The sequence below is a fragment of the Spea bombifrons genome, chromosome 5, assembly GCF_027358695.1.
Source record: "Spea bombifrons isolate aSpeBom1 chromosome 5, aSpeBom1.2.pri, whole genome shotgun sequence".
Taxonomy (NCBI): Eukaryota; Metazoa; Chordata; class Amphibia; order Anura; family Pelobatidae; genus Spea; species Spea bombifrons.
The window spans coordinates 50,378,851-50,394,241 of NC_071091.1; the positions used below are offsets into that span (position 1 = coordinate 50,378,851).

The 15,391-nt window shown below is 38.6% G+C and overlaps 1 protein-coding gene across 1 annotated transcript in view; it reads right to left on the reverse strand.

Annotated features, from left to right (window-relative positions):
* MTRR (5-methyltetrahydrofolate-homocysteine methyltransferase reductase) overlaps positions 1-15,391 on the reverse strand; it is a 37,211-nt gene that overhangs the window by 20,647 nt on the left and 1,173 nt on the right. The window contains exons 2-9 of the mRNA XM_053467460.1: positions 12,866-12,978; positions 10,744-10,905; positions 9,543-9,696; positions 7,547-7,664; positions 6,078-6,438; positions 5,499-5,621; positions 4,674-4,827; positions 3,963-4,051 (exon numbers count right to left, since the gene is read on the reverse strand). Coding sequence (XP_053323435.1) covers positions 3,963-4,051; positions 4,674-4,827; positions 5,499-5,621; positions 6,078-6,438; positions 7,547-7,664; positions 9,543-9,696; positions 10,744-10,905; positions 12,866-12,967 — 1,263 coding nt within the window. The 5' untranslated portion in view covers positions 12,968-12,978. The remainder of the gene's footprint in view (positions 1-3,962; positions 4,052-4,673; positions 4,828-5,498; positions 5,622-6,077; positions 6,439-7,546; positions 7,665-9,542; positions 9,697-10,743; positions 10,906-12,865; positions 12,979-15,391) is intronic.

A 15,391-nucleotide genomic window follows, 5' to 3' on the forward strand; every position in this document is an offset into this window, starting at 1 on the left:
ACATGAAGGTAAGCATCCTGAAGGTCTAGGGAGGCCATATAATCCCCTCTCTGAATCAGCTGGGTAACTGAAGAGATGGTCTCCATACGAAAGTGTTGGTAAGGAATGTGTTGGTTGACAAACTTCAAATCCAATACTGGACGAAAGGTGCCACCTGGTTTCGGGACTAGGAACAACCGGGAATAAACCCCCTGAAAAAACTGAGACTTTGGAACCTTTTCTATAACTCCCTGACTGAGGAGTTTTGACGCTGCCATAATCAATGCCGTGTTCTTGGTTACTGACCGGTAAGAGGAGACTAGAAAAACATTGTGAGGAGGTCTGCAAAACATTATGGTGTAGCCTTCTGAAATGATCCGACGGATCCAAGGGTTGCTGGTAGTCTGGAACCACGTATCCCGAAACATCCGAAGGCGTCCTCCCACTTTGTCAGAACCGTCTTGCCCTATCTTGTCTGGCTCCTTTAGGGCGAAATCTGGTGTCTTTATTTTGCTTCCGAAAGGAAGACTTCTCCGATGGTCTGGAATATCTCTGTTTATTAAAGGGATACCTGCGGTTCCATTTGGGCTTAATATCTTGAGGCAGTGCCTTCTTGGTGTCTGACATTTGTCTCAACAGCTCTTCAAGAGGAGACCCAAAAAGCTTTTTTCTTTCAAACGGTAAATCACACAATGAAGATTTAGATGCCGAATCAGCGTTCCAGGATCTAAGCCAGACAGCTCTCCTGGCAACTGTAGACAGACCCATATTACGGGCGGATAGCTTGACTAATTCTTCTACCGTATCAATCAAAAAATCATTAGAGAGTTTCAAATTTTTAAGGAGTTGAGAAAGATCCTTATCTGCATCCTCCAGAACGTGGTTTTCTAATTTCTGGAGCCATAAGCCTTGAGCTCTCGCTACTGCTGCTCCAGCTGATGCTGCTTTACTTTGAAGTCCTGCTGCTTGGAAGATTCTTCTATTAGCAGTCTCTGCTCTCTTGTCCATAGCGTCTTTTAGGCCAGAAACTTCTCCAATTGGCAATGTAGTCTTTTTTGATAGCTGCGCGACCTGGACATCAACTTTAGGAAGCTCTTCCCATATGCTGTCATCCTGAAGCTTAAACAGTTGTTTGAAGTGCTTAGAAACAAAAGCTCGCTTACTAGGATGCTTCCATTCACGCTGTACAAACTCCATAAGATGAGGCAAAACAGGAAAACCCTTTTTCTTAGTGTCTGGATTCAGTAAAACATGATTTACTTCTTTAATGAATTTTCCCAGCTCTTGAGGGGGAAAACCGGATTCTGATTCAGATTCTTCCGAACTGGATACATCCCTGGATGAACGTGAACATTCCCCAGATGACAATTCCGAAGTAGATGGACTATCTCTCCTGCGTTTCTTACTTGGCTTGTCATATACTGTTGGCTTGGCCGCCTCCTTAAATGCTTGGAATGTTTGGGACAAATTATCCTGGAACCAGGATAGAAAAGACTGCATATCCTTTTGTTTTTCTTTAGCCAGGATATCTGCTAAACACTGCTGACACGTCTTCCTCTTGTAGCCGTCTGGGAGAGGAGTATTACATTCAAGGCACGCCAAATGTTTAGACTTACATGAAGCCTTTTTAGGAGGAGCAGAAGGCATTTTGTCCTTCTCTGGAGATGAAGGGGTTAACATAATCTTTGGTGTATCAAAAGCAAGATCACCAAAAAAACCGTGTGGGGGTCAAACAACACGGCCAAAACCTGTCCTGACACACACTCTTGTGGTCAGACCGGTTTGCACAGCTTTTATAGGCAGCCAAAATTTGAATTTGGCGCCAAATCCGGATGATCCGAACCGCGCATGCGTTGTAGCACGGCCGGATCATCAGTGGAACGCATAGCCACCCGGGCGTGCGTTCCACTGAACTGCGCATGCTCCTCCTCCTGGCGTTTGTAAAACCTCCGCTACAGAACCCGTCTGTAACGCGGAGTAGCTGAGCGGCAGCCGAGCTCCCACCCGGGGAGCGAACGGACTGCCCGACCCCCTTGGCCGGCACAACCCGTGTGCCGGTTGAAATCTTCAACCGGAGAAGCCGGAGCCAAGTGTTCGTCCCTGCGGGACAAAAAAGAACTGATTCTCCATGCCGCTACGGGCGGTTATAGGGTAAGGGGGGGGCGGAGTTTAACCCTTCGTTTTCTTTTTAGTGTTTGTCCCGGCGAAAGAGCAAACCCTCTGGTACTGCCACTATACGCCGGGAAAAAATGATTGCAGACTCTGGATCTAATACATTTTGGAAAATGTAGTTATGTCTGTTCGTGTTTTTCAGGAGAGATATTTTGGTTATGTAATTTAAATCAGGGGCATATATGCTAGTTAATATAGAAGTTAAAAACCTAATTGAAAAGGCAGCACAAAGGAAGTTATAAAGAGAAGTAGAAGAATAGGAACGCTCCATAAACTGCCTCATTGACCTCTCATTGACCTCTCCATAGGAGAAGAGTACAGCTTGCCCATGAGCAGCCGCATGCATGGCACATGCAGAGGGGAAAGTAGAGCCTGTCCATGGGCTCCCGAGGTAACGCCTTCCCTACTTATTGCATGCCCTTGCCTGTAACAGGCAAAACTAAAGGCTGTAGAAAATGAATTTGCAAGGTGTTTCATCAATGTGCTCAAATAACCACTTGACTTCTTAGCAAACACATCTGCTTAACACATTGCTGAACATTCAAGAGTTGCAAGTTAATGTGGTCTGCTTTCCATTCAATACTAAAGGAAAAATGCCTCCTACTACCGTAGTAATAATGCAAATTATTTTCTGTAAAGGTTTCTGAAAACATCATCCTTCAGTTGTACAACACTGACATCTAGTGGTCAAAACAGAATCTCAAACAATGAAGAACTATATACCATTCTTTGGGATCTGTAGGAGAGTGAAACCCGTTGTAGAGGTTATTACCGTAAAGGAATTTAAACATGCATGGGACAGGCCAGGGGTCGACAAATTTGGTTTGTATCTAGGAGCCAGTTTTTTTTTTCTTTTCTAATCATGTTTTTATTTTCCTGGCGCCTGGGGTTTGTCAAACCTTGCCATACACTAACACACACACTAACACGCTACGCTAATGTAAACACATGCTAATGCCATACACCAATACACACACTGTAACACTATATGCTGACATACAGTATAGCATTAGCATGAGTGTGTAACATAAACACAATACATGCTAGCACCACATTATACACATATAAAATTACACACATACAAACTAACTCTACATTACAGACACAATCACAGACTGACTCAAGCACTAGTTATATACATACACAATATATATATATATTTATACACACACACACACCGACTCTGACACTACAGTATACACATGTACACACTGACTCCATCACCATACATACATACACACAGACACACACCGACTCTGACACTACAGTACACACACACTCACATATACTACTCCCACCAGCCCTCCCTCTCTAACCTTGTGGAGACCAGCCATACCTTCTTCTGCCATTGTGAATCCGGCACCCTATGCTTTCCTGTGGGGTCAAAGTAAGGCGAGCGCTTTGCATTACCGGTACCCGCTACATCACTCCCTCACAGGAAAGCATGGGGGTCGGTTTCATGATGGCAACTCCGCAAAACCCTGGGGTTTGTAGGGCCCTGGGATAGGCATATGGCTATAATGAAGCTAAAACAAGACCAAGAACCGATAATGATTAAAGGTAAGCATTCACAACGTGCAGACTACATAGGTTGAATGGTACTTATTTCCTGTCAATGTTTATATTGTCTTTTTGTAAAATAATCTGTCCACAACACTGATTGCTCTGTAATCAGGTAGATAGTGAACCTAACACTCTGTTTTAGGAAACTATACATTTTCTTGCAGACTTTTCTCCTTTTAAAAATGGGTCTCCATATTTTACTATGATTTTTAGAAAAACATGCAAAAACTAATAGGCAGGGTGTTTACCTTCTTAGGAATAGTTCTTATTTCAAGGCACCAAGTTAATAAAAATTGCAAAGAACATTTCTCAGGAATATAACTGGGCAACGAGGCTCCTATGGACAAAAAAAATATATTAATGATAAAGTCCAATATATATAAAAACCATGCACTATAAAGCTATAATTTTAAATTAAAAGTATACAATTTGTATTTTAAAACACAAAAAAGAAGTCCTGTTGTCTGGGCATTTGATCCAAACATGAATTCCTGATTTAGTACGGGCACTGATGATAATTTTAATGAAAAAAAATAAGCATATTGGAATTTACGCAAAGGTCACATCAAAGTTCTTTATTAGTTTCCCTTTATTAGTGCCAACCCTTTCCCAGCATTCCAATACAAGGACAGTTGTTTTGACTGCCTTAGCAAATTTGGGACGGATAATAGCAATGGGAAGGATCCTTAACTCAGGGTTCTAGTTAAGAAACTAAATGTTGATGTGCTCAGAAGTTATGTTGTTTCAACATGTATTAAAATAGTTAAGGAGTTCAAAATGCTTCTACAATACATTTCTTTACACATTACTAGTATGCTGCTTTGCCCTCCAAACTGGCTGTGCATTTTCCATCTTTCTGTTACCTTTTTGTTAAAAATTTATTTAGGAAGGGTCATATCTGGGATAAAACCATAACAAAATCCATTCCCACATACAGAGGATAAAGCAACGGAACATACCCTTCTTTTTTGTGTTGGATTTAACGCCTATAGAGACTTGAAAGTCCTTCTTTGCCAAGAGTCCAAGCCTCTGAAGCAGTTCTTCGACTTCTGATGGAGGATTGGGACAAACTACGCAAAACGAATCTCCTGGCTGCCACTCAATGTCCGTGTTCTGAAATGACAAGGTCACCAAAAGAGCTATTTGGTTCATCTTAGCAACATTCACTTGCACCATTTTTCAGCATGCAATTTTAAAGGGGGGGTCTCCCCACAGAATTTTTTTTACTTCAGCATAAAACACCACACTAAGCGTATTCTTTATGGCAACGCTAATGTAGTCCTTCACAGACTTTCTTAATTACCCAGTCAGACACACTTACTTAAGACTGAGCCTTCTATTGCTTACTATGGGCAATATGTTAAGTACATTAAGCCAACTATAAAATCCCAAATATGTAGCTGTGACAGTATTCAAAAATGGTTTAAAAAGAGATACAATACTTCTAGAACTTAGTTTTATTGTGATACTAGGAATTCAAAAATAATGGGAGTTCTCCGTTAAGGTGATTTACAATGGAGGGAAGAGTTGATATGAGTTTACAGGCGAGTTGTAGTTTGACCTCGCTATACATTACAAAGATCCAACTCGAGAGAGTTTCTGCCGCAAGGAGAGCTTTGCTGGCTCTGCATAACGCATAGTTAAATCAGTGTGATTCCTTAGAAATCTCCTTACCGAATGGACTATGAATTCTATAGCGCCAGCTCTGTCTTTATTTCTGGAAATACTTTTTTGCACAGGGTTAACAAGGAAAAACACAGCAAACAAAAAAATTATCTACATACTGAAACGTCAAGCTCCAGCATCCAGGTTGCTTTCACTGCATCTGCAGAGGTAAGTTTCTCTGCTAGACTTATCGGGACTTTAAAAACATTATTTTCTGGATAAAGCACAGAGGGATCCATATCCTAAAAACATAGTTAAAGACAATTAGTTATACACACTGTAATCAACAACTGAATAAATAATGCATTTCTGCTCAAAAAGGCAAAATGAATGTAATGAGATTTTCAAGATCCACATCTGGTTTAAAATATGATTTCCCCCTAAAACCTCATAGGTTAAACAAAACATGCTTGGTGCTTGCTACACTGGGATTTTTTTTTATTTATTTTTTTATCATCTACTTCTCTAGACAATATACACAAAATAAAAAATAAAAATAAAAATAGATCTGAAAAGTAAATTCATTTCACCACTAACTAAATTAATGCAGGCTTTGTAGCACAGACAATAATACGCAAAGTAATATACCGAATATCTTCTTCAGACTTCTACTTAAAGAATTGGACTTCGTTTGTTTTACGTGCTATACCTAAAGTGAAACACATATTTGAATTACATTTACGTTTGCATGTGCTTACCAGTCCTTTGCAGTCTGGAATAAGAACATCCAAGAATGGAGGAGAGAGAGCGGGCACATTAAGGCTACACTGAGACAGAGGAGGAACTGAGTGGACAAGAGAAGGCTCAGCGGCGTTTAGAGCCTCTAACTGGATATCTTTATCTGATGAACCATTTGAAGAAAAAGCTGCTTCTAGGTGGATTGCCTGTATTTGCAAGTCCAAATCTTCTGGTACTTCAGATGTCCTGTGGTTAATATTGTTAACATTATTATGATCACCGGTACCGGCATCCATATCTTGATTTTCTGTCCTTAAAGCGAGTTCGTTCTTTAGCGCAGTCCACAGGCCTTCAATCCAAGGATCTACAACAAGCTCCAACCTGCAATCAACATTACGAAAAACATGGAATTAAGGAAAGCAAAAGACGCAGGCCATAACAGTTAGTTCTGTCAGTACTACTGTATTTGCCCATGTATAAGATGCACCTTTTTTAGAAATATTTGGGGTCCAAAAACTGGGTGCATCTTATACAGTGGTGGTAGATTTTTTTTTTTTATTCTTACCGGAAAGGGGACCTGCTGCTTAGCTCTGTGTTGCTCAGCAGCGTCTCTTGGTACAATAACTTTATGCAATACATATATATATATTTTTTAATTTAGGGCCCCAAAATTAAGGTGTGTCTTATACTTGGGGAAATATGGTGCTTTCCCATGGTGTCTTTTCTTTTTTAGATCACACAATATAAACAAACATAAATGTTCATGATGTAGTTTTTTTAAATAAACAAAAAAATTGTGACACACTTGTGCAATCATTGTGATGGGTTAATCATTAACATCTTAAAACAGTGGTCAGGAAACTATGGTGTTTATTAACTACAGGGAGAGTAGTGTGTTCAACTCCTCTCTCCTCAACTCCCTCTCGTTAGGAAAAGAGACCACATAGGCAAAATCACCAGCAAAGAGTTATACACACTAAGGAAACTTTTTCAGTTAATTAAAAAAAAAGTAAATTATTTCTGGAAAAAATAAAAAAAAATAAAAATAAAATAAAATCGAATATAAAACCATTTTTAAATGTACTAACAATATCTGACTTTTTGTATATAAAAAAGCAAATACGTCTTATGGCTTAACAGATGTAATCCGTGAACATGATAGCGTAAAAGGTGGAATTTGAAGGCAATCTCTGCCTCCATGAGCACATGACAAACCACTGTAAGAGACCTGGAAGCTAGAGCTGTATTTAAATAATTGATCTTTTAGCAGAGCGTTTTCCCTTTGTGTGTGAGTAACCATCATAAAAATTACATAGCCATACCAAAATAACAGAAAACAAAACTGATATCATTTGCAGAGGTCCATAAAACATGTGAAAAACAATTAGCTTTTATGTGTCTGAAATATACTATTGTACAGTTTAAGGCATTTATGTTGCATGATTACTAGTAATAGTAAAATTATAATATATATGATAAATAATCTTACCCTACACAATCATCTGCATAACCAGTTCCATAAAAATGCTTTGCACCCAGTTCCTGAAGTCGTTGGTCAATGATTTTTCCACCATTACAAAAATAAGTATACTCAGAGTCTCCAAGTGCTGAGAAGAAATATAAGATATTTGGGTAACCACAATTCACTTCATAAATGTATAAATGTTTATCTAAGAAATGGGAAATGTGGTCCAGATTATCAACAAGCATATGATATTTATTTTAATGAGGGGAACTCTTCCCTAGGGGAGCAGAAGGCAGTACCCTCCCATTATACCAGACCATCGCAAATTATTAAAATCAGTCAAAACTCAAAGAAGTATTTAAGTTATATTATAGACAATCAGTTTCTGCCAATTTTAGCAAGCCACTATGTCCTGCAAAGCAATAAAAAATAAAATAATAATAAAAGAAGGATCTCTCTAAAGTTGCCTATATTTGTTCAGTTTTGCTAGCTAGCTTTCTGACTATATATATGGTGTTATTTCAAAATAATTGTTATTTCTTGACATGATTGCAGTTAGTCATGCACATAAATTACAAAAGACAATGATTTATATCTCATTATTACTACTGTTTATCATCGTGACATGAGCCTGACCTGTTGAGAGAGAATAAATACACGGATTCCCTTTAATATGTGGTTTGTATTTAGGTATCATTTTCTTCTCTCATTTACTGTACACACACACAAGTTGTATATTGAGGTTTTTTTTAGCACAAGAAGGGCTTTCTTTACATTTTGATTGTATCATATAATTTACTATAAAAATAAAAAGTATAAGATATTTTCCTCATTTTTCAACAAATGTTAATGGAAACAAACTGCTAAGCAGATTCTAATAGTTGTCCTGAGTTTAGAAATACCCAATGTTCTCATGTTTTTTGCAAGTTATCGGGCATTGTTTTTTTTTGTTTTTTTTTTTATATCTGGTCATTCTGCCTCATGTCTTAGTTGGGACTTCTTTGAAGCTGGTAAGCTTAACTTACCCCATCAAACCATATATTTTTTAAACCCAGAAACCCCAGGGTATTTCAAGGCTAGTATTTTAACCCTTTCCATGACTACTAGCCTTTGTGAAACTTTGTGGTAGTTTTTTTGTGTCCACCCCCCCCACACATAGTGTAACTCAGATATGAATTTGCAGCTCCTGGTATATGTCACTGTCAAACACCCCACTATGTGTGCAGCAATTGAGTACAGTGATCCCACCCATGCATGGATTTTTGGGGTTTTTAGGGGGGTAAAAATCTGCTCAGTCTGTGCCCATGTCCTATTTTTGAAACATCTTTGAATTGCATTTATCCCATCAAATCATACATTAAAAAAAAACTAGACACTTCATGGGCTTTTAAAATGCCAGTATTTTAACTCTTTTCCCTGCAATATATAGCGCTAATTTTAATACTCTCTCATAAAAATAAACTTTTCACTGATGGCGAAAGCAGTGGGCAATTATTTTTACATGTTACCATGGATTAAGAAAACAGCCCAGCCCAGGGCTCTATTATATAGTATGTATTACACCACTTTTGACCCCAGTTTGTTTTAGGGTTTTATTCTACAGCAATATATTTAATCATTAATAAAAGTCATCGTTAATTTAAATATCCCTCATGGCATGCATAAAATAAATCTCTTGATATGACACAATTTGAATAATTTTGGTTACGTCCGCCACCACAATGGAATTGAAATGAAACAATCAACATGCCACTACAGTGCCGAATTTCAGCTTTAATTTGAGAATATTTACATCAAAGTAATTGTACAATTGACCTTAATATGAGACTCAAAGAGCTGTCAATGGAAGAAAAGCAGACAATTATTAGGCCAAAAAACTGAAAAAAACACACCAACCCATTAGAGAGCTAGCAGTACATAAAATGTATTTTTTAAATGTTAAAAGTTGTGCTAAAGTGTTACAATTGTGTTGTTACGTCATTACTATGCTAAGGAATACTGTTGTGCATTGAATACATACCTAGCAATCCATACCTCACATGAGAAAAATGATCTTCTGCCAGCTCCTTGTTTTTAATTTTTTTCATAAACTTTAAAGCATTGTCTGGTGGATCACCAGTGCCAGTTGTAGAGACAACAATAACCACAGGGCTTCTTTCTTTTTCTAAGCTGAACTAGAAATTATTTTAACAATGTTAACTATTATAGCATATTCTTTGAACATGAAAAACACACAATATATACAGAGCAATATTAATCAGCTCTACATCACTCCCCCAAAAAAGGGATAGTCCAATTGAAAGCCCTACTATACAAGAATGCATATTAAAGTACTAAGCAGCCACAGAATTTGCAGCCATACTGCAAAATCTTCTTCCCAGCATTTCTTGCCACTGATTGAGTGCTTGAAGCTGTGAATCAGTGGCCGGAAAGTGCTCTTACTAAATTCAATGGGAAGTCTAAACAGACCCCTGCATGCAGTGCTCACCAGAGCCAGCACCTCAGCAGTCTGGAGGGCAGTATATCACATGCAGGGAGATGCATTTCACCTGGGGGGGGGACAAATGCATTAGAGGAGGAGGTTCTGCAGAATAGTTGGAGCGCCTCTTTAAGGTTAGTTCCATAGGCCTACAAGTTAACAAATCATTAAGATAAGGGTACCATAATTTTATTTTATTTAGCGACTAGTGTTACTCAGCTTTTTAGCAGGTTGTATCTTGCTATTGTCAAGGTAATACAATGCTTTGTATCTCTAACCCACTATTGTATAGTTTACTCATTTGTTTACAGGCATTAGCTTGACCTATTAATACAGATGTCATGGTATCATCTCTCTTTTACTGGAGCCCAGTCTCTTTGTTTATAAATACTGTAATTGTCCTCTGGACCATTTAGGCTTTCTAATCAGCGATCTGTCCGAGGTAGTTTTAGGCAAGGGAATAAAAAATCCCTTGAACTCTGCACGAACTGTGGGTATTAATTAAGATGGTCAACGGAAATGTTATACTATTATTATGCACTCATCTATATGATATCTAAAGTGAGTGCCAGCAACAATTATTTTTAGGGGCTCTAAATATTACGTTCAAACCCCATTTTTACCAAGTTAGCTGTTTAAACCATACATTCACCATACTGGTTTGACAAAATTGCTAAATCCTTTCATTTGCTATTGCATACCCAATTTTCAAAAAGTAGTGTACCACATTTTAGAGTCTCACCTTATTTATATCTTTAAGACAATGAATATCCGCAACTAATCCATGGTGATCTGCCTGTTGGCCTATTTCCTCGGCAATAGCTTTAGCCTGCCCTTGCTGTGTGCCGTATAGTAGCAAAAACCTCCTTTTTAGTGTGCCACACATGGTAGAACACCAACTGCTCTGTAAAAAGCAAATGGAAAAGTGGGGATAAATCCTGAAAGCTAGTTTACATGGTTACACTCACTAAAATAAACTAGTTTACTCAAAAAGTATTAAAGATGCCATCTGTTTCACTTCAAAACATCACAGTAACCACAGAGACATGCAATAATCAGTTTCTATGACAACAATTAGATTTTATTATAGAAATAGAGGTTAAGAGAGATGCTGGGTTCGGTCAGGTTGCCTGTCTCAATTCCCTCTGAGTAAAACCAAGAGTGTGGGTGCTACGTCGATTGGTCACCTTGCCACAAAGTTTTAAGGTGATTGGCCAGTCTTCTCCATAGCTTAACATGGGGAAGGTAGGCAGCTCTCCATTGATTGGTCACTGATTAGAGACCAACTCTCCTCTTCTTGTTGTCCTATCCCCACCCCAGAGCCAGGTGTTTACACACACTCACTAACTTTCGTTGGTCCCCATGTATAAACATTCATTGTTTATTGGTGGTCTTGTCTCAATCCCCCACTGACATTATCTGCTTGGAATGGTGCAAGATAAGAAGTGTGTGTTTTTCCCACGGTTCCTCCAGGTTCTCCTCTTAACTCAGCTGGTCATTGGTGGGATGTAAAGACTCAAAAAGGTATGAAACTGCCACATAGAAGCAGGGAGCAAGCATAGCTTCCCTGGGAGAGACACAGCAGCCTTGGTTCCTGTCAAAATAGTATGTACACTTCTTGCGCACACACACACCATAACACTCTTATTGTCATTAATTGTATGCAAAATATGCTAGAAAATATGCTAGAAAACTATCATGCTAGCTTCAATGGATGCTCCTATTCTCTATGGTGAGAGTTAAAAGAATGTGGTATGCTATCAGTAGGGGCACCTGAAAGGGACATAAGAGTTAGGTCAGAAGCTTGGATCTCATATAAAGAAGTTTTACTTTCCCAAGAGGTTGTTAGATAAATGGAATGGGGTTAATACAGTGAGGGAATTTTAAGCATGCACAGGCAGGCATAAGGCTGTCCTGACAAGACCAGGGACTGGTTGAGTTCCAAGTCTTTCTATAGGAAAAACAAACAAGATGGGCCAAATGGTTCTTATACACCATCAAATTATAGGTTTATACATGTTTCAGGACATAACTATTTAGATCCAGCTGCCTCCTGCTTATATGGCGGTATCTCACATTAAATACAGGAATAAAGCAATTGATGGCTCTGTGGACAACCAGATTTCCCTCCGGTCTTATTTACAAGACTTGTGCTTTCTGATTCATAAGAAGATGTTTTGTTAGTTTGTACAAAGACGAAACAAACAAAAATTAAGCAGAGAGCTCTGAATTTTCATTTGCATTCTGTTGTTTTGTATGAAAAGTGTGAAAGAGCGTGAGCAACAACAAATTCAATTCCTGAATTAGGTCCGAAACTCAAAGGGCCAAATCACAAAAAAATTGAACCGTTTTTTGGCCCATTTGCACTATGAGTAATTACACTAAGGCTAAACCAAATGACAAAATACGTACTTATTGAAACCATACCATACATTGTGGCAGTTTAGTGTACAAAGCCATTATGGCATGTATTACGTTAGAGTCTGCATTCCAAAAATGCTATTAAAAGGCCAGACATCATTTAAGCAGACTTTTAATTGTAATATTTTTTTACCCATGCGTTTTGCATGCTGCTAGTCGAACATAGGCAAATAAAGCTCTTTAAAAAACTTGGATTTCATTAGTGTAATAAAGAAGTGACAAAAAGGGACACAATGTGGTTTGGGACATGCAGGTATAGTTCAACCAAATAATGAACATACAAACGGTAATTTTGATAACATTGGTGGAATCACCACAGGTACCATCAGAATATTCCTGCTCATTGTTCCTTATTCATATGTTACAATAAAACCACAGCAAATCAAACGCTAGCACTATAAAAAGACAAAAAAAAAAAAAAAAAGATTGTACCTTGTACTCACATTAGATGAAGTAAACAAGCCTTCTATCGGTTTGGTGCTTTCTTTCACTGTAATGAATGGTTTTGGTAGAAAGTAAATGGCCAAACGCCGGTAACGACTCATAAAGCAAGTAACTTTAATCCATAATCATTGTACACAAAAAAGAAGAAAAAAAAAAAGCTTTATGCAACATTTGCAACCTGAAGAGATCCTCTTTAAGCTTTTTTTTATGGTTTTTCTTTGTAGTACCTTTGGGCCACATTATGCCCTCCCATGTACTAGATTCAGCGCTCTAATGTGCAATTAGACAGGAGTACTCCATCACATTGTTCTGGTAATAACACTCCCACAGCACCCCAATGCACTGGTTTAAAGATTTTAGGCCACTATTGCATATTTTTTCTGTTGCTTACAGCTTACATACCATAACATCTTGAGTAAGATAGGCACAGTTTACTGAAAAGGAGGTATATTAAACCATAAATAAATAATAATAATAATAAAAGCCATGCAACACTGCAATGCCACACTCCTCACACTGGCTGTGTCTGAGCCCCGGGAAGTGATGTCATATCCTGGCGATCAGACTAGTCAGCGTGCTGGGGCGAGGGAGAGGGCTTTGCCGGTGGCCATGCTCGCCACTACTGGAGACTGAAGAAGAGGACTACGAGGGAGCAGGAGAACAGACCCATTCGCTGTACCTCAAGGGATGGACCTTCTGCTGATGTGTGTGTATGTGAGGCATGGAGTGAATTTAAGTGTGTACATGTACAAGTGTCAGTATATGCGAGTGTGAGTATATGTAAGTGTCTTCATTTTGTAGAAATAAACTGTGAAGCTTGAGTTAGGGATGCATATTAAATACAAGTGCATAATTTTTACCTACAAAATTGTGTGTAAAGTTACACTTGCGTATTATACCCGAGATTTTTTGGTACCCACTTATGATATATTATTATATTATAAATTATTATTAAAAACTGAATTTTGGGACAACATTCAAATACCACCATTTAAAAATGATTCTGACGTTATTTATCACTCATCTACAGACACCAGACAACTCAGAAGGCTTGTTTTTTCCCTCAGAAATCTCATGGTGCTGCCACAACCACAAGGAATTCTGGGTAGGCGAATGCAAATAAGGTCAATAATGATAACCTTTCAATATCCACTTTATACATGGACCCCTTGAAAGTATTTGACTGCTGTACAAGACAGCCTTTAGACAAAACTCAGGTAAGAGGTGCAGTAACCAGATCACCACTCACGGACAGATGATGGAAAACCCTTCCACTTAAAAATTAAATAATGCATCTACTACCCCCGTGATTTTAAGTGGAAGAGTTTTACATCACCTTTACCCACCATAACTTTTGTTATTGACATTATTCATGAAACCTAACATATAATTGGGAAAAACACAAAACAAACAGGATGCTGACATATGATGTAAACACCCTTAAGCTAGGTTTCCATTTGGTTTTTTTTTGCTAAAAACGCCTATAAAAACGCCAATAGCGCCACCTGGCGTTTTTTTGTGAAAAACAGCTGCAGCCAGATGTTAGCTGTAATTCAATAGGAAATCGCAAAATGCCATTTCCACTTGGCGTTTTTCTGTTTGGCGTTTTTTCAGTCCTCTTTGGCGTTTTTCTGCTTTTTTGGGCTCTGTGGCAGTTTTTCAAAATTGCAGCATGTTGACACTCTGGCGTTTTTTGCAAGAAATCTTGGCTTTTTTTCTCCAATAGAAGTCTATGGGAGAGAAAAAACGCCATGAAAAAGCCATGTGGGTTTATTGCCTTGGCGTTTTTTATGGCGTTTTTTCCACAGTTACAATGCAGAGGATGGACCCAGTATCTGTGTGTCCTACGAGAAATAGGCTGAAAACAAACAGTTTCACACAAAACAAAGTCCTGGACTGGTTCATATTGAATTTTACACCATTTGGAACAAACATGCCATTACAAACAAACATACGCGACCGGATCCTGCGTGCCAAAAGCAACAGCAAATAATTTGCACCATCATTTGGGGCCAATCTTCCCAGAGGAGCAGACATTCGAAATAAAGCATGCCTTACAAACCACAGAAAAGAGACAAAAGGGTCTACCAAGTAAATGACATCAGGAGAGGGCAGATACTTGCCATTTATCCTAATCCCTTTCACCCAGCTAAAAGGGATTAGGATAAATGGCAAGTATCTGCCCTCTCCTGATGTCATTTACTTGGTGTCAACATGCTGCGATTTTGAAAAACTGCCACAGAGCCCAAAAAGCAGAAAAACGCCAAAGAGGACTGAAAAAACGCCAGACAGAAAAACGCCAAGTGGAAATGGCATTTTGCGATTTCCTATTGAAGAACAGCTAACATCTGGCTGCAGCCGTTTTTCACTAAAAAAACGCCAGGTGGCGCTATTGGCGTTTTTATAGGCGTTTTTAGCAAAAAAAACCCAAGTGGAAATCTAGCCTTAGCTGGGTGAAACTTCTAACTTGTAAAGGCTGGAAAAACTGCCTAAGGTCAAAAAAAGCAATTTCCACAGAAAGGCTA